Source organism: Sciurus carolinensis, chromosome 3 (genome assembly GCF_902686445.1).
Source record: "Sciurus carolinensis chromosome 3, mSciCar1.2, whole genome shotgun sequence".
NCBI classification, from domain to species: Eukaryota; Metazoa; Chordata; class Mammalia; order Rodentia; family Sciuridae; genus Sciurus; species Sciurus carolinensis.
The window spans coordinates 33,779,145-33,804,132 of NC_062215.1; the positions used below are offsets into that span (position 1 = coordinate 33,779,145).

The 24,988-nt window shown below is 40.2% G+C and overlaps 1 protein-coding gene, 2 non-coding genes and 1 pseudogene across 3 annotated transcripts in view; all 4 read left to right on the plus strand.

Annotated features, from left to right (window-relative positions):
- Gdpd1 (glycerophosphodiester phosphodiesterase domain containing 1) overlaps positions 1 to 9,604 on the plus strand; it is a 42,401-nt gene extending 32,797 nt beyond the window's left edge. Inside the window, exons 7-10 of the mRNA XM_047547235.1 lie at positions 927 to 1,060; positions 5,115 to 5,174; positions 7,346 to 7,397; positions 7,913 to 9,604. Coding sequence (XP_047403191.1) covers positions 927 to 1,060; positions 5,115 to 5,174; positions 7,346 to 7,397; positions 7,913 to 8,035 — 369 coding nt within the window. The 3' untranslated portion in view covers positions 8,036 to 9,604. The remainder of the gene's footprint in view (positions 1 to 926; positions 1,061 to 5,114; positions 5,175 to 7,345; positions 7,398 to 7,912) is intronic.
- On the plus strand, positions 7,757 to 7,827 carry Trnat-ggu (transfer RNA threonine (anticodon GGU)). The gene has a single exon. It is a non-coding gene; the product is annotated as a tRNA-Thr (tRNA).
- A 13,290-nt stretch (positions 9,605 to 22,894) lies between the features above and the next one.
- LOC124981604 (uncharacterized) lies at positions 22,895 to 23,073 on the plus strand (annotated as a pseudogene).
- A 1,198-nt stretch (positions 23,074 to 24,271) lies between these two features.
- On the plus strand, positions 24,272 to 24,484 carry LOC124981597 (small nucleolar RNA U3). Its single transcript, XR_007108096.1, has one exon. It is a non-coding gene; the product is annotated as a small nucleolar RNA U3 (small nucleolar RNA).
- The last annotated feature ends 504 nt before the right edge of the window (positions 24,485 to 24,988 follow it).

A 24,988-nucleotide genomic window follows, 5' to 3' on the forward strand; every position in this document is an offset into this window, starting at 1 on the left:
CACTGAGCTATTGATTTTAGGCATTTTGTGTATATCATTTTCAGTATGGTGGAGTAAGATAGTCTATAATAATGTGCTGAATTTATCTCTTGAATAAACTTGTTTCTGGTTAACTTAAAAAAAGTCACTGAGCAATACATTTAAAAATGGTAAAGATGGTAAATTTTATCTCATGTGTATTTTATCACAATTCAACACACACACACACACATACCTTACATTTTTTAAAAGTTTTGGAATGTTGAACACATTTTCCAATTAAAATTTAAAATAATGATTAGTTTCTTGGCCTAACTTACAAAATCCTATTTATATTTTATATTTGAACCAAACATAACATAGCTGAAATATGAGTTATATGCAACAGTATTGATATATTCTGTATGTTATAAATTCTCATGTCTCAACAGATAAACAGGAGTCAGATTACTGAATATTTCATACATTCATCTCTTTATTTTTATTCTATTAGATTCTGGTTTGTTTAGTCTCTAGTTGTGAATATCGTGACCAACGGAGAGAGTGGTGTTGTAAAAACAAAGAAAGATATAGGGAGTAGAGAAACTTTACTAACATTCATTATACGATAGGGCTCCAAGATAGATCTTTACTATTTTTTTCTATCCAAATTGGGTTTTTATTAATAATAGTCAACTGATACATATGGCTTGCAAGTAGTATAGGTACAAAAATTATAAAAATAAATCAGTAGATATTTAAAGGGAAATATAAAAATTTGCGCATTGAAATCCATACTCTTTTGTTGCAGACTAGCCATTTCTAAGTGGCGAATGGATATTCATAATTTGGGGAGTGCCTGCAATAGATGTCAAGATACAGTCTTGAGAAATTTCGAGACTTATGAAATATTCCTCTTTATTTGAGCAATTACTGTAAAGTAACATATAATATTGTTTGTCTTTTAGAATTCAGATATTCCTATACTCTTCAGTCTACAACGTGTTCTGCTCATTCTTGGCCTTTTCTTCACTGGCCTCTTACCTTTTGTGCCCATTCGAGAACAATTTTTTGAAATCCCAATGCCTTCTATCATACTGAAGTAAGTGGTTATCCTGTTTTCATCAATTATCAATTATAGAAGGATTAAGATAAAGGCTCATTAATATCAGTATAGCTTTTGTTTATTTGGTGCTGGGAATTGAGCCCAGGGCCTGCATATGCCAAGCAAGCACTCCACCACTGGATGTCACCCACTCTTGTTGTGGTTTGGATGTGGTTTGCCCCTCTGAAACTCATGTTGGGTCTTGGTTCCCAAAGTAACGGTATTGAGTGATGATGAGAAGATGATTATGTCATTAGGTCACTGAGAGGATTAATGTCTTTCATGTGGGAATGAGTTCTTGCCCCTGACTTTTTCTTGCTTCTTTTGTACACTTGCCTTTCTTCTGCATATTCTTTACTGCTTTTCTGCTACTATGAGGCCCTCACAAGAAGTCAACAAGATACCATTGTTATGCTCTTGGAATTCTAGAACTATGAGCTAAATAATCTCTTTTCTGTATAAATTTCCCAACCTTGGGTATTTTGTTATAGCAACAGAAAACAGACTAGGATAAATATGATTGTAAATAATAGATTTCTGTGGGATTGGGGTGTATTTCTATGGTAGAGCACTTGCCAACATACATGAAGTCCTGGGTTTGATCCCTGTCACCACACACATACACATACACACACACAGAAAATAGATTTCTGTAGTTATGTCCATGCTGTATTACCTGACGTATTAACAATGCTTTTTGATATAATTAAGAGACATTTTCCAAATTAAATAATAGAGGATTATACTTTATCTGAACAAATCTCAGGTTATGACTTTCCATGCCTGTGTATCCAGCAGTCAGATAAAAAGGACTGAACTTAAATACAGAAGTTTAATAATTCTTTTATTCTGACACAAATAACAATTATCCTTTAACTTCCCTTACTTTATTCTTCTTCATTGATAGTAATAGGCAGCTGAAACTCCATTAAACTCCAAGTCACCATCTGGAATAATACATTTAGGAAGAAAAGTCACCACTAACACCACCAAAAAGGTGAAGAGAAAAAAGAAAAAGAAAAAAAATTCTTTGGAGATAAGAGAAGGAAAAGAGTTGATTTAGTTTGTATGAGGTACTTATGTGTTTATGTAATTTCTCTACTAGGTACAGAGTCTTGTTTTCCATTCACGAATTTAAAAGATAAAAATGTTTAAAATGCTTATTGTTACCTAGAAAATAATAAGCAGCATTCAATAATTGTTAAATTCTATTTGTTGTTATTATTAAAGAACCCTTCATCTCAAAATCTTATACTTAGAATGTGATTTTTAAAAATTAGAGCATTATAGTTATAATAGTAGTTGAGTTCATCCCTACAAAATCATAACATAAATGAAATTCAATTTCAGTTCACATTCCCTCTCCTTCTTCCCCCCATTCCCTTTCCTCTTTTCTACAAATCTTCTTTTCACTCATCTCTTTTTTAAACTTTTTTTTTACTCCATCTGCTATTCTTTTTATTTATTTATTTTTATGTGGTGCTGAGGATTGAATCCAGTGCCTCACACGTTCTAGGTGAGTACTCTACCACTGAGCCACGACCCCAGCCCCTCATCTCTTTATTTTTCTTTTATTTTTTTAAAATGTTTTTATAGTTATCAATGAACCTTTATTTTATTTATTTTATGTAGTTCTGAGAATCAAACCCAGTGCCTCACTCATGCTAGGCAAGTGCTCTACCACTGAGTCACAACTCCAGGCCTTGTCTCTATTTTGATCTGTTCTTTCTACTTATACATAAAGGTGAAATTTCCTATGGTATATTTATATATGCACATAGCATGATTTTAAAAAATTAATTCCTCCTTTCCTCCCCTTTCCTGTCCCTCCTTTCTCCCTCCCAATCTCCTTTACTCTGTTGATCTTCCCTATATCTTTATAGGACGATGTATTTTGCTTTAACTTACAAATATAAGAGAAAACATTTGACCTTTGATTTTCTGAGGCTGGCTTATTTCACTTAGCATGATAGCACAATGTTCTCCATTTCCATCCATTTACCAGTAAATGCCGTAATTTCATTCTTTATGGATATGTAGTGATACCATCACATATATATGTGTGTGTGTATGTATATATATATCCATAGAATGTAATTTCTAGCTATAGATTCATAAGAATAACTGAACCATGACAAAGAAATTTTGGAGATTCTGGGGAGATCATTTAAATGTGATTTTACCTGCCTGAAAACGTTTTTTTATACCCCAAAGCAACTTTAAAAAATAAAAATGAACATCAGTGTAGCAGTCATTAGAAAATATATGTAAGATTAACAATTAGGTCAATACTCTAATGTTTACCTTTTCTCTCTCCCCGCTTCACCCCGCCTCTTTCTTTCTTTCTTGGGATTGAACCCAGGGGCACTTTACCACTGAACTACATCCCTAACCCTTTTAAATTTTTTTATTTCGAGGCAGAGTCTCGCTAAGTTGCTTAGGGCCTTGCTAAATTGCTGAGGCTGATCTTGAACTCGAGATCCTCTTGACTCAGTCTCCTGAGTTGCTGGGATTACAGGTGTGTACCACTGTAACTGGCTTAACTTCTGTTTCTTGCCTGTTTTCCAGCTTAGTTTCTTAGTGATGAGGATGTTTATTGTATCTATCCTCAATTATATTTATTAAAAGTCTGTGTAGCTATTTCTCAGACAAAAAAAAAAAACACTTTATTTACAAAGAAACAATTTTTATTTGCTATATTAAAATGATTACTGGGGACTGGGGTTGTGGCTCAGTGGTAGAGCACTTGCCTAGCACGTGTGAGGCACTGGGTTTGATTCTCAGCACCACATAAAAATAAACAAAATAAAGGTATTGTGTCCATCTTAAACTAAAAAAAAATTTTTTTAAATGATTCCTGTGATTGGAGGTATAGCTCAGTGGCAGAGCACTTGCTTAGCATGTGAGAGGCTCTGGGTTCAATTCCCAGCAAAACAAACACACACACACACACACACACACACACACAAAAGTGCTTCCTAACCATGTGTAGCTTTTTTCCTGCCTGGAGTTGACTGTTATGCTCTTTATATTATCTGTATTATTCCTTTTGGAGAAAAAAAATTACTGTAATACAAATATAAGAAGCACAAACAGTATAGTATTAGTCTTTTCTCTAAAAAGTGATTATGGATTAAAACAGGTGGAATATTATTTTGTGTGGCTCAATGTTTGTCTAAGGATATTTTCTTAGACAAGCTAATAATTGTGTTTAAGGAGGTTATTAGTATCCCTGGATTCCTGAAATTTCAACCAAGAGTTTCCATTTCAGAGTGAGAAAAGAGCTTGTACTTTATTCAGGGGGCTTCTAATATCACTTGAATTCAGATAGAAAGTGAAAAAAAGAATTTAACAGTTGTGGACTCTCAGAATTAAGAATGTACCAGGAAGGAAACAGGAAACAAAGATCTGAGAAGAATGAAAATGACTACATGCTGATAAACTTAGAAAGCCACTGAGAAATCTTGGTAGTTGAGAGGAGCATCAGAGAGTTCCTTTGGACACAAGCCCAAATTAGTGACGCAGGTGGTTAACGCTGCTCGAGCCTCAAAGAGATGGAGGAAGGAACTCAGCATGGGACTAAAAAGTCAGGTAGAGCCTTTTAGTAGGAAAAATAATAAAAAGGACAGGTCCAGGTCTTCAAATATTGAAAAGGAAAGAAAAATATACATTATACATCTCACTTTTACCCCAAATGTCTTTTAATTCATAACACAATTTGGTTGTGTGTTTAAATCTACTACATAAGCAAATTATAGCAAAGGAGGAGAAAAAGGTTGTCTGATAAAAGGGGTCATGATAAGGCCAGGGCACCAGGTCTCTGAAATATAGTTTTTATTGGCTTTTTCACCTTCGAATATTGGTAGCAAAACATTTGCTTGAGACAGGTGGAAACAGAGAACTGAGCTGGGCTTTTTATTATTATTGTCTTTTCCCAGATTTTTTTTGAGCACATACTAAGGATGGGCTTTTTTTTTTTTTTTTTTTTTTCATTTTTGAACTTGGCTTATTTCTGTTTCTAATTTGTAATTCGAATGTTATCTTTCCTCAGGTTAAAAGAACCACATACCATGTCCAGAAGTCAAAAGTTTCTCATCTGGCTTTCGGATATGTAAGAATTTTAGTTTCTTGATATGAAAGTTTTGCTCTATGTTTAATAAATGTCACACTTAAAATTTAGTGCAAGCTTCCCATGTGTAATTTGCAACAAGGACGGTTGAGCACCTCCTGTGCATGTGTATGTATACATTTAGAACTAGCTTAATTACTTGTGAGTCACAAAACCTTAGGAGGAATCTTGAGAGTTAATGTCATCCATCTTTGTGGGAAAACTGAGCCCCCATTCACGCAGTGAAATGGTTTACTTGGGATTATGTAGCAAATCAGTAGCAGAGTTGAGGTAAATAGTCATCCCCTTCTACTTATTTGCTAATTCCACTAGTCCGCAGACAAAAACATGGAGAAAAGAAGTGTGTATAACAATATGTAAAAATATATATTGCCTGTTGGCACATTTCTTAGAAACATTTGTACCAAGACTCAGCAGCAGAAAGAGGTGGTCCTGTCTACAGGGTGGAGACAACTTTGAAGAAAAATGGATTAATTTCTATAATATATTGAGTTTAGGTAAATCTATGTAACTTTTATATTTTGCTTTGGAATGGAGCCTTAATATGTTAATAGTCCTAAATCACAACCTTTTATTTTTTATGGTGTCAGGGATTGAACCCGGGGTGCTTAACCACTGAGCCACATTCCCAGCCCTTTTTTATATTTTTAGAGACAGGGTCTAGCGCCTCGCTAATCTGCTGAGCCTGGTCTGTTCCTGGTGTCTCTGCCACCCTAGCTGCTGGGATTACAGGCATGCGCCACCACACCCCGGCACAACCTTTTACTATGTGGTTGCTCTTTCAAAGAATTTTGGAAAACTTGTTGTTTTCTCTGTGCCATAGGGTTTATTTTTGTTCATTTATTTGTTTATTTGTTTATTTATTTTGCTGCATTCTTGATTTAATTTCTAGTTTTCAAGAACTAGAATTGGTGTTAAAAGCACATGAGGGCCTGGGGTTGTGGCTCAGTGGTGGTACACTTGCCTAGCACTTGTGAGAGGCACTGGGTTCGATCCTCAGCACCACATAAAAATAAATAAAGTTATTTAAAAAAAAACACATGACTTCAGGTTTTTCTTATTTAATCATTCTAATAGCTATAACTGAATAGAAATAATATGTATAACTTTCAGATGGGTGCCGTGGCGCACATCTGTAATCCCAGCAACTGGGGAGGCTGACACAGGAGGATCACAAGTTCCTGGCCAGCCTCAGCAATTTAGCAAGACCTTAAGCAATTTAGTGAGACTCTGTCTCAAAATAAAAAGAAATGGCTGGAGATGTGGCTCAGTAGTAAAGCAGCCCTGCGTTCAATCCCCAATACAAAAAAGAAAGAAAGAAAGAATACGTATAACTTTCTAGTACAATTAGTTCATATCTCGCTCAAGTAATTAGTAGGCTAAAAGTGCACTTTTAGTTATTTGAAACTAAAAAAGGCTTTTTTCATAGATATGGAATAGTGTAACTAATGGATATATGATTTCTAACAAAAGACTAGTTCATTATGTGACTGAATTATGATGTTAAAGAACTTGACGTGAATTTCCTGCCTTATTTTAATCTGGCAAATTGAGAACACATACTTCCTAGCTCTCTCACTCTCATTATGGCTCCAGCAGGGAACGTGAGCAAGCCTCTTCTCCATTGAGATTTCCATAAGAATATGTCTCCTGAGGATCTAATACTTGAGGAGGTTCTGGTTGTTCACCAGCCAGCAGCCAACAGTTAAAGGAATCCAGCAGTTAAGATTTAAATTTATCCCCAGCAGCTATTATTACTTAAAACCTTTGCTTGGATTGCTGAAGTTTGGGGATTAAATTAAATGAAGAATTACTAACCTCTATATTGACCAAGGTAGGACTAAGGACTAAATCTAGTCAGTAGTTCAGACTAAGAAATGCAGTGGGTTCTGGTGGTGTACGCCTGTGATCCCAGTGACTCCGGGAGCTGAGGCAGGAGGATCACAACCAAGCTAGTCTCAGCAATTTAGTAAGAATCTAAGCAATTTAGGGAGACCCTGTCTCAAAAATAAAACATAAAAAGGGCTGGGGATGTGGCTCAATGGCAAAGCACCCCTGGGTTACATCCCGGTACCAAAACAAAACAAAACAAAAGAAAAAGAAAAAAAAAAGAAAAAAGAAATACCTAAATCTGTTCTGCTTTTCTTTTCTAGTTTATTAATGAGGAAAGCTTTATTTGACCACCTTACTGCCCGAGGCATTCAAGTAAGTTTTGGGAATGAGGCATTTTGAAAACAGTGTACTTTATCAATTTAACTCAAGTGTAAAGGGCAGGGGCCTCTAACTGACTTAATTTGAACCCCGATTCTGGTGCTGCTGTCTTGCTGATTCACAAATGAGGACCTTAAGCTCAACCTTATAGTTAATAATAAAGCATGAGTGTTTCTTGAGCTAGATTCCTCTTACGCATAGATGAGAGTTGCTGAAGTCAGGGGTGGGGGGGCAGTGCATATTTAATGAGCAAAATGAAATTTTTCTAAGTTTAATGATTTCTTAAAATGGCAACTTTAAAAGGTTCTAAGTGTGCTGAGATTATGATGGATAAATATGAAAAAATAGGGGCTGGGGAGATAGCTCAGTTGGTAGAGTGCTTGCCTGGTAAGCACAAGGCCCTGGGTTCAATCCCCAGTACCCAAAAAAAAAAAAAAAAAAAAAATGTTAAAAAAATAATTTTCTCTTTTAACATTTCTTTACATACTTTTTGTGATTCTGATTTTCAGGTGTATGTTTGGGTATTAAATGAAGAACAAGAGTATAAAAGAGCTTTCGATTTGGGAGCAACTGGAGTGATGACAGACTACCCAACAAAGCTTAAGGATTTTTTACATAATTTTTCAGCATAGAAAAAGGTACTCAGAAGTATTCAAAGAAAACACAAAAAGACCTAAGAAAAAAAATTTCACCATAATTTCCCTAAGATATTTCCAGAATGGTAAAAGTTTTAATCAGTTAAGTTTTTATTACCTCATTTTTAAACCTGTATGAGAATGTAGAAACTACATATTGTATATTTATTTCAGACAATATTGCATATTTCACATTTGTAAATTGTTTAGAAAGATAACTTGTTATAAGATATGAGTAGATTATTGATTAAGACATCTGTATATGCCAGTGTGGTGGAACACTCCTGTAATCCCAGCAGCTTGGGAGACTGAGGCAAGGAGGATCACGAGTTTGAGGCCAGCCTCAGCAACTTAGTGAGCCCCTAAGCCATTTAGTGAGATGCTGTCTCAAAATTCAAAAAATAAAAAGTCTAAGTAATTTTGAAATCAAAGGCTATTGGATAAATTTGTCATTAGCTTTCACTGGAATAACTAATTTAGTAAAAGAAAATTATTGAAGGTCATTAGAGCTGTTTTGCATTGTCTCATTATTTCTAGGTATATCATAATGAAAAGGGAAAAATACAATGGAAAAAGAGCTTGAAAATCAATGTCATAGTTATCTGGCAAGTTATAAATTGTTAACAGAAGGCAGGCTCAAAGAAATACTTTATCAGAAACAAAATCTGTAGACTAATTAGATTTCTCGGTTGCTGTTATGGGAATATTGTACTTGTAGTCTTTTTCAGGTGTGTAACAATGCTACCATGTCTTTTTTTATACATTAAAAACAGACTTTTAATTTTAAATTAAGACAAGATCCAAATAATCATGTTTTTATGTTTCCTCTAAAGAAATCTAAAATTTTCATTTTCTGGCCTTGACTTGACTGTTTGAACCTCTATCTAGATTTTAAATAATTTCTCAAATCCTAATAATCTTATGAAACTGATGAAAGTACATATCATTGTTCTAATACTTCTAGTATGAACCATCTGTTGCTGATCCTTAAGGATTCACTCCTGAGCTGGGTGTGTGGCTCAGAGGTAGAGCACTTGCCTAGCATGTGCAGGACCCTGGGTTCAATTCCTAGCATGGAAAAAAAATCGTTCTTCTGAGTATGAAGTAGAAAGAGAATGTAATTTCCCAAAACATTAAACATCACTTTCTCAGCTTTTCTGATGTGACTTCGTGTAAATCTATTTCTAATCTTTTTGACTAATTTTCATGATCTCAGATTGGAAGATAAATATAATCTGGAGTAATAAGTGTCTTTTACCTAGATTATGCCTCTCATTTGGAATTTGCCAACGATGTAGCTATGAAGGATGACCATACTCTCTCATCTGCTCCTGGATGACATAAATATCATTTGCTTTGTTGTTTAAACTGAAATAAAGTTTTCCAAGAACAAAATAAGTGTTCTTGATTTTCTTTTTACAATTGTAATTCCAAATACACTATAGATTTTTTGCAGACTTTAATGAGATGGTATGAGTAAATAAATATAGCTGAGATTTCTCTCTAGAATAAAGAAAATAAAACATGGAAACACGTTTATGGTAAGGAAGTTAATTCTTGGCAATTGAACAAAAAATGATCTATTTAAAGCAATTGTTTTTCACTTTTATTTATTATAATTTATCATTTTCATTTATTATAATGAGTTTCATTTATTATAATTCATAATTATTTGCTAGGAGTTTGATCGTCTTCAATAAAATTCTTTTTTTTTCAAATTTGCTTTGTTTTTCATAACTCATAGAGTTAGCACATATTTTGTGTGAACCAGTAGAAGATAAGTTACCTAAAATGACTAAAATGTCTTTTAAAAATCATGTTTTAAAAGTTTGATGATTTGGGGCTGGGGATATAGCTCAGTTGGTAGAGTTCTTGCCTTGCAAGCACAAGGCCCTGAGTTCAATCCCCAGTACTGCAAAAGAAAAAAAAAAAAAGTTTGATTTTATAATCAAGGTAACTTCAAGTCTCAATAAAAGCATAGTATCTATAGAAATTGATTTTATATTCATTACCAAGTGACTGCTTTTCTGTTGGGATATCACCTTTTAAAAGAGGTTCAAATCCTGGCATAGTGCACATGCCTATTATTGCAACTACTCTAGAGGCTGAGGCATGAGGATCACAAGTTTAAAACCAACCTGGGCAACTTGCAGAGAACTTGAATCAAAATAAAAAATAAAAAGGGTTGGCTCAGGGGTAGAGCACCCTGGGTTTAATCTAGTATCAAAAAAAAAAAAATATCCTAATACCCTTTCATTTTGAGATATTAGTGGACATAATGAACAGCCTTTGACTAGAGAGGTAGTCAAAAAATGTGATCAAATTCCCTTGATATAAGTCTAGCACTGGACTTGATAGACATAGCTATAGGTTTAGTCTAGCATGCCAATAGTATTCCCACATGCATAACAATAAACCACAGTTGGCAGGTAATTAAGCAAGCAATTGGCATGAGGGATTTGTAACAGGAAATGGTGAGACTATCTTTGTAGGATGAGGGCCCTGGGCAGTTACCAGGGCTAAACAGGACACAAGGTGCCAGTTCTAGGACCCAAGTCTTGGAAAGCAGCTCATTTAACAGAATGAAAACACTGGAAATAAGCACAGGGATAAATTGGACTGAGTCTCACAGGGTCTTAAACCTCGTTTCTGGCCAGGACTGGCTCTAGAAATTGGACAGGTGGGTGACTACAGGTGGCATCTAGTCATTATACTGTGGAGGAAGAATGACTCTATTGAATTGGGAGGAGAGCATAGAACATAAACTAGGGCTGGGGATGTAGTTCAGTGGCAGTGAGCTTGCCAAACATGCAAGAGGCCTTGGGTTCTATCCCCAGCACTACAAAAGCAAAAACAAGCCCCTGAACACCTAAATTATAGTAATGTTCCAGTATGGGAAAGCACTAACATAGACTACAATGTAAATGATTCTGTCTAGATTCATGCAACACAGTGTCCCCAGAACTAGTCCATTAAAAAGAAAAAAAAAAAAAAAAAAAAAAAGTCAATAGAGTATCTGCCCAGCCACATAGCTCACACTTGTAATCTCAGTGATTTGAGAGGTTGAGGCAGGAGGATTGCAAGTTCAAAGCCAGCCTTAGCAACTTAGCGAGGCTCTAAGCAACTTAGCGAGGCTCTAAGCAACTTAGCGAGGCTCTAAGCAACTTTGCAAGACCCTGTCTCAAAATTTAAAAATTAAATTAAAAAGGCTGGGGATGTGGCTCAGTACATAAGTGCCCCATGAGTTCAATCCCTGGTACCCACCCACCCCCCCACACACAAAAAAAATCTGCCATAGGTAAGAGTTTCAATTTAAGGAAGGCTGTGAATGCCAGCTTGAAGAATTTGTTCTGAACTGAATGTCATGTCCTAAGTATGGGTGGCCAAACTCAAAACATTAAAAATGAGAACCTAAAATGCTGGGTAATAATATGAAAATTGTTTCAGTCCCCAAAAGAAAATGTATATAGTAGTTGGAGATCAGACACTAAAATAAGATTGGAACGAAAGCAGTCAGATCAAAGAGTCACAGAGATCAGAATGCTGGGAGCATACTGACAGTTCATAAAGTCACTATTGATGTTTAGTTTTTCTGCCTCATTTGTACAGCATTGACAAAATGGAGAGTTGGATTATCCTATAATCTGAAATAAAGATAAAAGCCTGTAGCAGAGAACAGTCCAGTGTCAGGGACCAAGAAGTTCTCATTCTGAGAACATTCTGACCTTTACAATAAGCAGCAGCGCCCCTCCCCCCTCCTGGCTGATAATTCTGACAGTATGGCGCCTATGGTGCCGTCCCTGCTTCTCTTCCGGGACTTCACCTTCCCGCCGTTGCGAACCTCACCTTCCCGCCGTTGCGAACCTCACCTTCCCGCCGGCGCGAACTTGCAGCCTATCAGGAGCCCAATAGAAGAACACAGCCAACCAGGCTGCACCTCGTCATACCCCTCATTCCCTGAGCATATAAATACCCCTGTGTGAACAATAAAAATTTGCAGCTTGATCAGAATTCCTGTCTTGCTGCCTCTCCCTGCGTCTCTTGTCCCTTCATTCCTTCTCTCTTAGGTTTGCCGTTCCGCGTTGATGTCCCGCGGGTCGGGACAGTTGGCGCCCAACGTGGTTGGCTCGAGCCTTTGTTTGAGAAGCGAACGCTGCCCTCTGGGGAAGACTTGGCCAAGCGGGATTCTGGATCGCCTCGGTGGACGCGACCGGGAGTCAGATCCAGGAGGAAATTGAGGCCAGCGCAAGGTGAGTGACGCACCATGGGACAAGCAGTTTCGTCACATGATTTGTTTCTGACGGGTCTCGAGGAGGCCCTCAAGACTCGGGGAGCGCGTGTTAAGAAAAAGGATTTAAGATCATTCTTTTCATACATAGAGGATTTGTGTCCTTGGTTTCCCCTCGAGGGGTCAATTGATGGTAAAAGGTGGCTCAGAGTAGGAGACTGCCTCAAAGATTATTATGAGACTTTTGGTCCTCAAAAGGTGCCTGTCACTGCCTTTTCTTATTGGAATTTAATTAATGAGATTCTTAAAAGCTCACCCTTTGACAGTGGTACTTTAAAACTTGTAAAGATTGGGGAGCAGGCAATGCAATCCACCTCTCGCCCCCCATCGGCATGCCCTTCGGTTAGTATTCAAATGCCCCCTACTCAGCCTTCTCAGGACCCTGGGACCCTCCCAGACCCCACCTTACCAAAAAAGTCCCCTAAAAGTCCCCCTAAGATTTATCCGGTTTTAAATCCCTATGATGACGTGACCCCAGAGGAGGAGGCTACCCTGGAGGAGGCAGCAGCTCAATACCATTCTCCAGACCCGCCACCTCTTAAAAATCCACTTCCCACTTATACACCCCCTGCCTTTCGTGCTCCGGCCCCTCGGGGACCTACTGCCCCCCCAGACATTTTTTCCCCACTTCCCTTGCCTAATCTAACCCCTTTACGCGAGTCTCTCCAACATAGGCGGGAACAAATCCAACTTTTAAAAGAACTAAAAGCCCTTGATGCCGAGCTTCGCTCACTGGCCTTGGGCACGGAGTTAACACAAACTGGCCCAAGACCCCTCAATACTTGTAAGGTGAAGCCACGTGGTCAGCCTGTTCTTGCCTTTCCAGTCACTCGCAGTCAAGCAGATCAGCCCGCACAAACTGAAGCAGAGAATTTAAAAGGAAGTCAGGAAGAGGAATCAGGGGAGGAACAAGAGGTAGAACCAGAGAGGGAACAAGAGGAGGACCAGGAATCAGGGGATGAGGAGGAGCCCACCTCTGGACAGAGTGGAGCCCTTGGTTCTTATAAAAGGCTGAGCCTCCGCTTTCTTGAAAGACTTAAAAAGGCTTGTACGCAGTATGGCCCCACTGCACCTTATACACTGGCCTTGCTAGAGAACCATAGTACACAGTGGCTCACCCCTAATGATTGGAAATTTTTGGCCCGAGCCACCCTCAGTGCGGGTGACTTCCTGTTGTGGAACGCAGACTTTAGGGAATACTGTCGGGAAACTGCCCAAAAAAATTCAACCAAGGCTTCCTCTAAATCCTGGACCTATGTTAAACTAGTGGGTAATGCGCCATTTGATACTAACCCTAAACAGGCACGCTTTCCTACTGGGCTCCTAGCACAGGTTCAAACTGCTGGTTTGCATGCTTGGAGACGGCTCCCTCAAAAGGGCTCGGCCACCACCTCCCTAGCAAAAATTCGTCAGGGTCCTGATGAGCCTTACAGTGACTTTGTTGCCCGACTTAATCTAACTGCGGAGCGCTTACTTGGACCAAGTGAAAACGAGAGCTCCTTTGTAAAATATCTTGCCTTTGAAAATGCCAACCCAATATGTCAAGATGTTCTTCGGCCCCACAAAGATAAAGGGGACCTTTCTGACTTCATTAGGCTGTGTGCCGGGTAGGAACAGCCCATGCCATGGGTCTCGCCATTGGTGCCGCCTTCACCAAGGCCCTTCACCACCCTGGCCCACGTACTTGCTTTACTTGCAAACAACCTGGCCATTTTGCGCGAGACTGCCCAACAGGGAGACTGGGTCAAGGACCCATATCTCCTCAAACAGGGACTAAACCACCTCCGCTCACCCTTTGCCCTAAATGTGGTAAAGGTCGCCACTGGGCCAAGGAGTGTAGATCCAAGACCAATGCCCTTGGACAGCCTATTCCCTCTAACTTCTCGGGAAACTCCTCTCGGGGCCAGCCCCTGGCCCCGACCACCCCCAGAGCAAACCCAGGGGCAATAAGGTTTGTTCCCTCTCAGACTCCCAACCCAATCCAGGCTCCCTGTCCTTCTCCACAATCACCTCCCTCCAACATGCTACCCCAGGCAGCGCAGGATTGGACCTCTGTGCCTCCACCGATACAATATTAGACTCTATGCAAGGACCTCAAATAATACCCACTGGGGTTGTAGGCCCCCCTCCACCTCATATGTGTGCTCTTATTCTTGGGAGAGCTTCTACCACCTTACAAGGTGTTCAGGTCTTCCCTGGCATCATTGATGATGATTACACTGGAGAAATTAAAATACTGGCCACAGCTGTTAACGGAGTAGCTGCCATCCCTGCAGGAACAAAAATTGCACAATTAATACTCCTTCCCCTCAATTCAGGAAATTCACCAGGAAACACAGCCTCTTTAGGTTCCTCTGATGTGTATTGGGTCCAACCTATCTCCCACAAAAGACCCACTCTTACCTTATTTATTGAAGGAAAGAAATTCCAAGGGATCCTAGATACTGGTGCGGACACCACAGTTATTTCTCAAAAATATTGGCCATCAGAATGGTCCCTCACCTCATCACTAACTGACCTTAAAGGAATAGGGCAGTCAAGAAACCCCTTAGTTAGCTCCAGGGTGCTTAATTGGACTGACACAAAAGATAACACAGGGAATAAAGGAACCGTTACCCCCTTCGTTGTTCCTGATCTCCCTGTCAACCTTTGGGGATGAGACATTCTAAGCCAAATGAAAGTTATTCTTGCTAGTCCCGACTCTTTAGTCACTCATCAAATGCTTCGTATGGGCTTTATCTCTGGTACAGGCCTTGGAAGGCTAGGACAAGGACAGGTTGAGCCTGTACAGCCCATACAAAAAACAGACAAATTTGGACTTGGGTATGTGGATTTTTAGTGTCGGTCCCTGACCCCCCCATGCAGACAAAATTATTTGGGAAACTCAAACTCCTGTGTGGGTGGATCAGTGGCCCCTTACCCAAGAAAAATTAGAGGCTGCCTCCATGTTAGTACAGGAACAGTTGACAGCCGGCCATGTGGAACCCTCAACCTCACCCTGGAATACTCCTATTTTTGTTATTAAGAAGAAATCAGGCAAATGGTGCCTTTTACAGGATTTGCGCGCTATCAATAAGGTTATGCGCCCGATGGGGGCATTACAGCCAGGCATCCCTACACCGGTAGCTATTCCTAGGGACTATTATAAAATGGTCATCGACTTAAAAGATTGCTTTTTTACTATTCCTTTACATCCTGATGACAGATCCTATTTTGCTTTCAGCCTCCCCCGCATCAATTTTCAGGGCCCTATGCAAAGATTTCAATGGAAGGTCCTTCCCCAGGGTATGGCTAACAGCCCTAGTCTTTGCCAAAAATATGTTGCTCAAGCAGTAGACCCTGTGAGAGAGCGGTGGCCACAAGTTTATATATTACATTATATGGATGATTTGTTAATTGCTGCACCTAATACCTATGATCTTAACAATTGTTATTTGGATCTCTATAAAGCCCTTACTGCCTTGGGACTTCAGATAGCCCCTGATAAGGTTCAAACACAGGACCCCTACACCTACTTGGGCCTCAAACTTCAAACTAATCAAATTCAAATCCCTAATATACAATTGCGTGTGGACCATCTCCACACTCTTAACGATTTCCAAAAACTACTAGGGGATATCCAATGGCTAAGACCATATTTAAAACTACCCACCTATGTGCTTTTGCCTCTTAATGATATTTTAAGGGGAGATTCTGACCCTTCTTCTCCTCAAGAGCTTACTCCCGAGGCACGGCAAGCATTAATTCAAGTCACAGAAGCCATCGCTCAACAATTTGTTACACAAATATCTTATAACCTTCCTTTGGTTTTGGTTATATTACACACCCCTCATACACCCACGGGACTATTCTGGCAGCGGGATCCACATTTTAAAAATAAGGGTTGCCCCTTGCTTTGGGTTCATTTGCCCGCCACATCCTCTAAAGTTATTGCTGTCTATCCTGCTCAGGTAGCTTCTATCATTATTAAAGGTCGCTTGCTTTCTCGACAACATTTTGGCAAAGACCCTGATAACATTCTGATTCCATACACTAAGGATCAAACCCAATTTTTGCTACAGACGAGGGATGAATGGGGTATTGCTCTATCAGGCTTTTTGGGAATAATCGATAACCACCTTCCCAATGACCCCCTTTTGCATTTTGCTCAGTTACATCCATTTATTTTTCCTCGGGTTACTCGGAAGGCTCCTATTCCACAAGCCCTTACTGTTTTTACAGATGGCTCCAGCAATGGCCGTGCAGCCTTTGTTGTTGATAATCAGCCTACCACCTTTGACACTGCTTATCCATCAGCACAGCTTGTAGAATTGTTTGCTATAACACAAGTCTTTATGACATTTTTTGATAAACCTATTAATATTTATACAGACAGTGCTTACATTGCCCATTCTGTGCCCCTATTGGAGATTTCACCCGCCATTAAGGCTTCCTCCAATGCAGCCTTTTTGTTTAACCAGCTTCAACAACTAATTCAGGCTAGAAAACATCCATTTTTCTTAGGACACATTAGAGCACATTCTGATCTTCCCGGTCCCCTATCACGGGGTAATGCTCAGGCTGATGCAGCCACTCGGTCCCTTTTCCCAGTTCTTATTGGATCCATCCAAGAGGCCACAGATTTACACAAACTTCACCACTTAAATTCTCAGAGCCTTCGGTTACTCTGTAAAATTACCAGGCAACAAGCAAGGGAAATTGTAAAAGTGTGTCCTGCTTGCGTTGTCTCCCTTCCTATTCAACATCTGGGTGTTAACCCTCGAGGATTACTGCCCAATCAGATTTGGCAGATGGATGTTACTCACTTTCCTGAATTTGGGAAAACAAAGTACATACATGTTTCCATAGATACCTTTAGTGGCTTTATTTTTGCATCACCGCATTGCGGAGAAGCTACCAAGGATGTCATTTCTCATCTTGTCTCAGCCTTTTCCATAATGGGAAAGCCAGCACATATTAAGACAGATAATGGCCCTGCATATACCAGTACCAAGTTCAAACAGTTTTGTGCCACTCTTCAAATCTCTCATACTACTGGAATTCCATATAACCCTCAAGGTCAAGGCATTGTGGAACGTGCACACCTCACCTTAAAAACCTGGCTTACCCGCCTTAAGGCCTCTTCCCTTGCATTTACCACTCCCAGGGATCACCTTAATCATGCATTATTTGCTCTTAACTTTCTTACCCTAGACAATGAAGGACATTCGACCGCAGACAGACATTGGCATCCCTCTTCTAATTCTGCTCGCCCATCTGTTATGTGGCACGATCCTTTAACAAATAAATGGAAAGGCCCAGATCCCGTCCTCATTTGGGGACGAGGCTCAGCTTGTATTTTAGATCAAGAACAAGCAGCCCCAAGATGGTTACCAGAACGCCTGGTCAAACAGGTCAATGATTTACCACAACCCAGGGACGGAAACCTTCCCCCTGAGGATGAATCTTCCTCTCTTATAGATGCAGCCGACAATCTATGCGAAAAATCCCCTGAATGACAGACCCTGTGACTGCACACCATTGCTTCTCTGGATAATGGCTGCCTGTTCACTGCTCTCCCACAGCCATGCAGGACTTGAGGACCCTGCTAAGGTCCCCTCCTTTGCTTGCTGCTTATTGTATCTATAGGTCCTTTGATATTCAACAAGATCATGGCTTTTCTTAAAGCTCAAATTGAGGCTATACAGGCGAAACCTATTCAGGTTCATTACCATCGACTGGAGATGATGGATCGTGATGGTGATCTTAAAAGACCATCACCCCTGTGAGCTGAACTGGACAGCCAATGACGGGTAAGATTCGTAAGAGCTCATACCAACCTAAGACAGGAAATGAGGGCTAGAGCCTCATTATCCAATGACGGGTAAGGATGTTGCTCTATCACGGACAACCTAAGACAGGCGCAGTTCCCGAGGGATTGTCACTCCAGCCCTATACCTGTTCAGGCAAGCTGTGCCCACGTCTCGCCACATAACCTCTATCACCCCCTTAAAATATGGCTATCGAAAAATGGTCAATAATTTTATATAAGAAAGGGGGAAATGTCAGGGACCAAGAAGTTCTCATTCTGAGAACATTCTGACCTTTACAATAAGCAGCAGCGCCCCTCCCCCCTCCTGGCTGATAATTCTGACAGTATGGCGCCTATGGTGCCGTCCCTGCTTCTCTTCCAGGACTTCACCTTCCCGCCGTTGCGAACCTCACCTTCCCGCCGGCGCGAACTTGCAGCCTATCAGGAGCCCAATAGAAGAACACAGCCAACCAGGCTGCACCTCGTCATACCCCTCATTCCCTGAGCATATAAATACCCCTGTGTGAACAATAAAAATTTGCAGCTTGATCAGAATTCCTGTCTTGCTGCCTCTCCCTGTGTCTCTTGTCCCTTCATTCCTTCTCTCTTAGGTTTGCCGTTCCGCGTTGATGTCCCGCGGGTCGGGACAGTCCAGAAACTGTTCAAAGGCAAAACAGATTCATACAGATCTAATTGCCTTTAGATTGCAAAAAAAGTAATTTGGTAAGGGCTGGAGGTGTAGTATATGAAAAACACTGGGTTCCAGAGACTCAGGAAGCTGAAGCAGGCAGATTGCAAGTTTGAGGTCAACCTCGGCAATTTAGCAAGGACCTAAGCAATTTAGGGAGACCCTGTATTAAAATAAAAAATAAAAAGAACTGGGATGTAGCTCAGTGGTAGAGTTTCCCTAGGTTCAATCCCCAGTACAAAACAAAACAAAACAAAAAAAGTCTGAGATGATATCCACTAGTGTCCATAGTGTTCTTTGTTTGTTTTGTAGGCAGGACCTCACTATGTTTGCCAGGCTGACCTCAATCTTCTGGACTTCTGTCCCAGCCTCCTGAGTAACTAGGACTACGTGATGCTACACTGCCTGGCCCTAAAAAGATTTTTTTTTTTTCGTGGTACTGGGGATTAAACCCAGGACTTCTCATGCTAGGTAAATGCTCTACCACTGAGCTTCACACCCAGCCCCCAACAGATTTCTTAAATATACAGTCCAGCATCCTACATAATTGTTGTACAACAGATACCTGGAACTTATTCATCTTGCGTAATCAAAATCCTATACTTACCTGATGAGAAACTCCCTTTTTTTTTTTCCTTCTCCCCAGCCCTTGGCAACACATGCTCTATTCTTTGTTTTTATGAGTTTGGCTATTTTTCCACTCATAAAAGTGGAAAATAAATGGACCTTGGTATAGTGACCTTCTGTGACTAAGGCTTATTGCGCTTAGCACAATGTCTTCAGGGTTCATTCCTGTTGTGGCATGTTGCAGGATTTAATATTGCAGAGCTTACGCAAGATCCTGAGGCAGGAAAGAGCTTGGTGGTAATGAGAATAGAAAGAAGAGTGAAAAATGAAGGGGAAAGGAATAGAACACAAGTGGAGAAACAGACTTTTGGAAAAAGGACTCTTCATTGTAACAGAAGAGAATCAAGGCACAGATAAAAGCAGAGTTTTATAGCTTTGACTGTGAGAAGATAAGTTTCCACCTGATAGTTTCTGATTTCTCATTAATGGATGAGCTGAGTCTTTAACTAAAACGGAGGATGGAGAAAAGGGTGTGTATGTTTCAGGAAGAAAAAGCTTGTCGTAGACCTTCTAGGGAGTGGGAATGTGAACCTATTAGAAAAAGAGTGGGATTGCTGGATAGTTCCAAGGACTAATTTGAGGCTTGAGATTTGTGTTTAAAATGAAAGCAGGGGCTGGCAGTATAGCTAAGTGGTAGAGTGCTTGCTTAGCAGGCAGAAGACTTGATCCTCAGCAACAGAGAGAGAGAGAGAGAGAGAGAGAGAGAGAGAGAGAGAGAGTAAATTCTGAAGGAAGAGTTTAGTAGGGAAAAGAGTAAGCAGAGAACTGAGCCTAGAATATGCCCAAAGAAAACAGAATATGTGGTCTGAGAAATAGAAGTAGGGGAGTATAATGTCCTCAACCCATGAAAGCAGAGAATTTAAGAAGGTGGTTATCAGAAGTGCCAAAAATGGGACCTGGAAATCAAGGAGGGCAAGGGCTTGGGAAGGATGAAGCATTTGCTTTAAAAGGAGGCCTCTGTGACTTTGGTTCATTTATCTCTTTAGTTGATGAAACTGATACCACACCACAAAGGGAGAAAGAGGGCTGAACAGTGAGTGCTCAATGAGTCTGGTAAAAATCAGCCATTTATTCAAAGAAAGTAGAGAAGCAGGACATTTGAAAGGGCATCAACTGAGTTGTGCTCTAAATGGGTAGGCTTATCAAAGCATAAAACAAGGAACTAGTTAGAGAGGCTGGAGATATTAGAGAATATGTTAGCAAAGATCTCTTTGAGACCAAGTGCTGGCGTATGACTGTAATCCCAGCAGTTTGGGGGACTGAGGCATGAGGTTTGAAGGTTCAAAGCCAGCCTCAGCAATTTAGCGAGGCCCTGAGCAACTTAGTGAAACCCTATCTCAAAATAAAAAAATTAAAACAGCTGGGATGTGGCTCAGTGTTTAAATGCCTCTGGGTTCAATCTCTGGTACCCCCCCACAAAAGGGATGTGGCTTAGTGATAAATTGCCCCTGGGTTAAATCCCCAGTGAGTGGGGGACAGGGGGTGGGGGAGGAGGGCTAGGAGGGGAGAGGGAGACAGAGAGCAGGAGAGAAAGAGAAAGAAAGAAAAGTTGTCCAGATAAGCCCCTGAGAAACTTCCAAATTTAGGATCTTTTTAAAATTTTTTTCCTTTTGTGGTGCTGGGAATCAGACCCAGGGCCTCATGCATACTAGGCAAGTCGAGTACCACTGAACTACATCCCCAATCCTCACCCTTTGTCTTCAAGCAGGTCAGTAAGTGTTTAGTGTTTTTAGGGATAGAAACCCATAGCTTCTGATGGAGTTTCAGTCTGTAATAGGTTAATTAATAACAAGTCTTGCAAGTCATGGTGGTGTTATGGAGCTGGGGCCTTCTGAGAAACTGAGGCACTAAGAAGACCCCCTCTTCAAACCTTGACTCTTGCAATCAAGTCAGATTTGAGACGAGTCCACTCAGAGTAATGGGAGTGAGTATATTAAAGGGATAGGAAAAAGGGAAAGGGAACACTGTCAAGGGAGAGAGTGGGGAAAGTTGGTAGAGTGCTTCCCTCTCAAGCACTAAGGCCCTGAGTTCAATCCCCAGCTCTGCAAAAAGAGAAAAGGAAAAAAAAGAAAAGGAGAGAGTGGGTCCTCTCAGGAGGAAAGGGACAATGTGCCTCTCCTGCCCTTCAGTTTTATTGGGATCCCAGAGAGTCCCACCCAGGTCTATCTCCTAACTTTTGAATGACAGCAGAGTGACATCACGTTGGCCCAAGCTGACCAGTTCTAATTGGATTTTTTTTTTTTTTTTTTTTGCTGTACTGGGGATTGAACCCAGGGCCTTGTGCTTACAAGACAAACACTCTACCAACTGAACTATATCCCCAGCCCTCTACTCGGATTCTTAACAGTACATTCTTACAGATTTTATGGTTAGGAGGAACTGTCCTTATCTCCCAGAGTTTCAGGATCTGGTCACAAAAGTCCTCTGCTTCAGGGTAACTTGTGTTCCTATTGTCCACATTATCTTGGACCTGCATTTCTCCTGTGGTTAACGGGTGGTTGCTGAGGAATGTGACATATCCTGTCCACTTAGGCCAGGCAGGGCTGCAGGTAAATTGCTTCTTAGAAAAGAAAGCATGTGGGGGTTGGGTTGTGGCTTAGTGGTAGATCGCTTGCCTAGCACGCTTGAGTCTCTGGGTTCGTTCCCAGCACCACATTAAAAAAAAAAAACTAGAAAAAAAAATAAATAAAAAAAAAATAAAGATATTGTGTCCATCTACAACTAAAAATATTAAAAGAAAAGAAAAGAAAGCATGTGGGGTCAACACAGTGGGTCCATTTTATAGAATTACTCTCTTAACCTTGTGTTCCCACCATTCACATTTATCTGTCACCTAACAGTAGCACACACTTGTAATCCCCACTACACCATAGGTAGGCGGAGGCAGGGCAAGTCCCTGAATCAAAATGAAATTAAAAGGACTGGGAATGTAGTTCCATGGTAGAACACTTGCTTAGTATGTGGAAAGTCCTGGGTTCCATCCCCAGCACGCCCCCCCAAAAAAAAAAGAGAGAGAGAAAGAGAAAAAAACTTTGTTTTAAAAAATTTTCAAAGTAGTCAGAATGCTTTTTTAAAGGTTGTATATAAAACAACACCTTCAAAATACACTTAAATGGTATTTCTTTGAGCGTATGTGGAAAATCTTGTCATCAGTTAAAACAACATCGCTGCAGTAGACCCAGCAAAGCCTGAACTTTCAAGGTTAAGGCTATTTTCATGGACCATTTATTTATTTATTATTTATTTTTGGTACCAGGGATTGAAGCCAGGGACACTCACTGGGCCACATCCCCAGCACTCTTTGTTTTATTTTGAGACAGGGTTTCGCTAAGTTGCTGAGACTTGTGATCCTCCTGCCTCAGCCTCCCCAGTGTGGGATTTCAGGCAGGCACCAACGTGCCCGACCTTGTCTTTAACTTCTATAACATTAAAATTAACTATGATTAGGTTGTTTTCTTGTTTATTATTTGCCTTCATGGGTTATTTCTATAGTTGGATCTAGAGAAATCTCTCTGAACCATATAAGAAAATGGCAAGGAAGAGGTGCAACTTTCTTCCGAGTGTGAAACCAACTCTTGATGTTGCCTTGCTGCAACTCTTGCCTGCCATTGATGATCATTCTTTTGGGATCTACCAGCTGTGTTCAACAGCCGTGACCTTAGGCAAGTTACCTAGTTTTCCATGCCTTAGTTTCTCTAGCTATATAGCTGAGGTGATTAATGCTTATATTTATCTTATATGTAAAGCACTCTGATACATATGTGTAATGACATTGACTTGGAAGGCTATCACCAGAGGAACATATTTGAGGCCAGTCCTGGCAATTTAGTGAGACCTGTCTCCAAATAAATAGGGCTGAGGATTTGGTTCAGTGGTGAAGTACCTCTGGGTTTAACCCCAGTGTCAAAAACAAACAAACAAACAAACAAACAAACAAACAAAAAACCCAAAAAACAAAACACTCAAAATGTTGAATATGTGGTAGACTCTCAGTAAATAGTAGCTAAAGTGTTGTGTATGATGGTGCATGTGTGTAATCTCAGAGACCGGGGAGGCAGGACAGGATAGCAAGTTGGAGGACAGTCAGCAATGTAGCTAGATCTTGCTCAAAATAAAAACTAAAAAGGGCTGGGGATATAGCTCAGTGGTAGGGTGCTCCTGGGTTCAACCCGCAATATCGAAAAAAGAAAAAAAAAAGCAACAAAAAAAGCAACTAATATTGTTATGACTAACACTTATATTCTCATACTTGTTCAAGGAAGAAATAATGCCCAACCCACCAGACAACTGGATTTATTTTTAATATTCAAAGAGTGACAGGCTTTGCAAACATGGCACAAAACACAAAAGGTTTTGTTTTCCAAGGACTAGGTCTCAGTCATCCAATTCCCCTCCCTGCCACGGTCACTGTGACCTCTTTCTATTGTTCGAAAGTTAAATTATTAGACCAGGCATTTTGAGCAACTGCTTTGATTTACAAATCACCAGTTGCAATCAGATCCTCACTTTTAGAGGCAAAAGTCCGCCCTTCCTTTAGCTGTAAGGGGCGGGGCCACTTTACTAGAACCAAGCAGAGAACGCCTCCTAGGCCAGGTTGTGATTGGCTGTCATTCGGTATTATGTTAATTAAGCGTGACTTTTGAAAACTTTTGTGAACAATTACAGTTCCATTTTAAACGTTAAATTGTGTTGTTATGTGATAGTATATGAGCATTTTGTGTGGCAAATCGTGTTTTACTATTTATTTTACAAAGGAATTAGAAATGGGGAAAACTGCCTCATCATCATTTAAAAGTGAACAGTCACCGTAGACGCAGCAGAGTCTGGGGCTTGCTGGTTAAGACTATACTTTCAGGGATCATTTCTATAGTATGTTACTAGAGAAGTTTCTCTGATCGTGTAGAGTACCGGAAACCACGAGGAGGAGTTGAGTGTTCTCTTCTGAGCGTGAAGCTGGCTCTTGGTATTGCTTTATTGCAACTGCCTTTTGCCATTGATGATCGTTCTTAGTCTTCTCGGAGACTAAGAGGGAGAGAACACAGTCTGAGTGGTTTCCTATCGCAACGTTTGTTTTTTAAGAACAGATTTACCCGGCTGGGGAGATAACTGAGTTGTTAGAGTGCTTCCCTGCCAAACCCAAGGCTCTGAGTTCAATTCCCCCAGCAAGTTTCTAGTAAGTGTTTATAATAAGCAATCTCACTTGACAATATGTTTCTGTGATCTTTATCTTCCAGAGTCGCCATGGCAATTAGGGTTAATTGGGACTTCAATATTTGAACCCAAACCTCTTGAGCTTTTGGTGTTTTTTAATGTTTTTTTCTCAAGACAGACCTTTGGCTACTTTTTAGGGATCTGTTCTTGTTTGTCTTTATATTAACCACAGGTAGTACCGATCTGAGAAAAAGGAATGAGTTTATTTTTCTAGTAGTTTCCAAGAGAACATTCAGTTATGAAGTTGTAGGGATAGTGATTTTTTTTCCTAATCTTTTTTTTTTTTTTTTTTTCTTTTTCTTCCTCTTTCCTTCCTTCCCTTCCTTTCTTCAACTTGGACAGGGT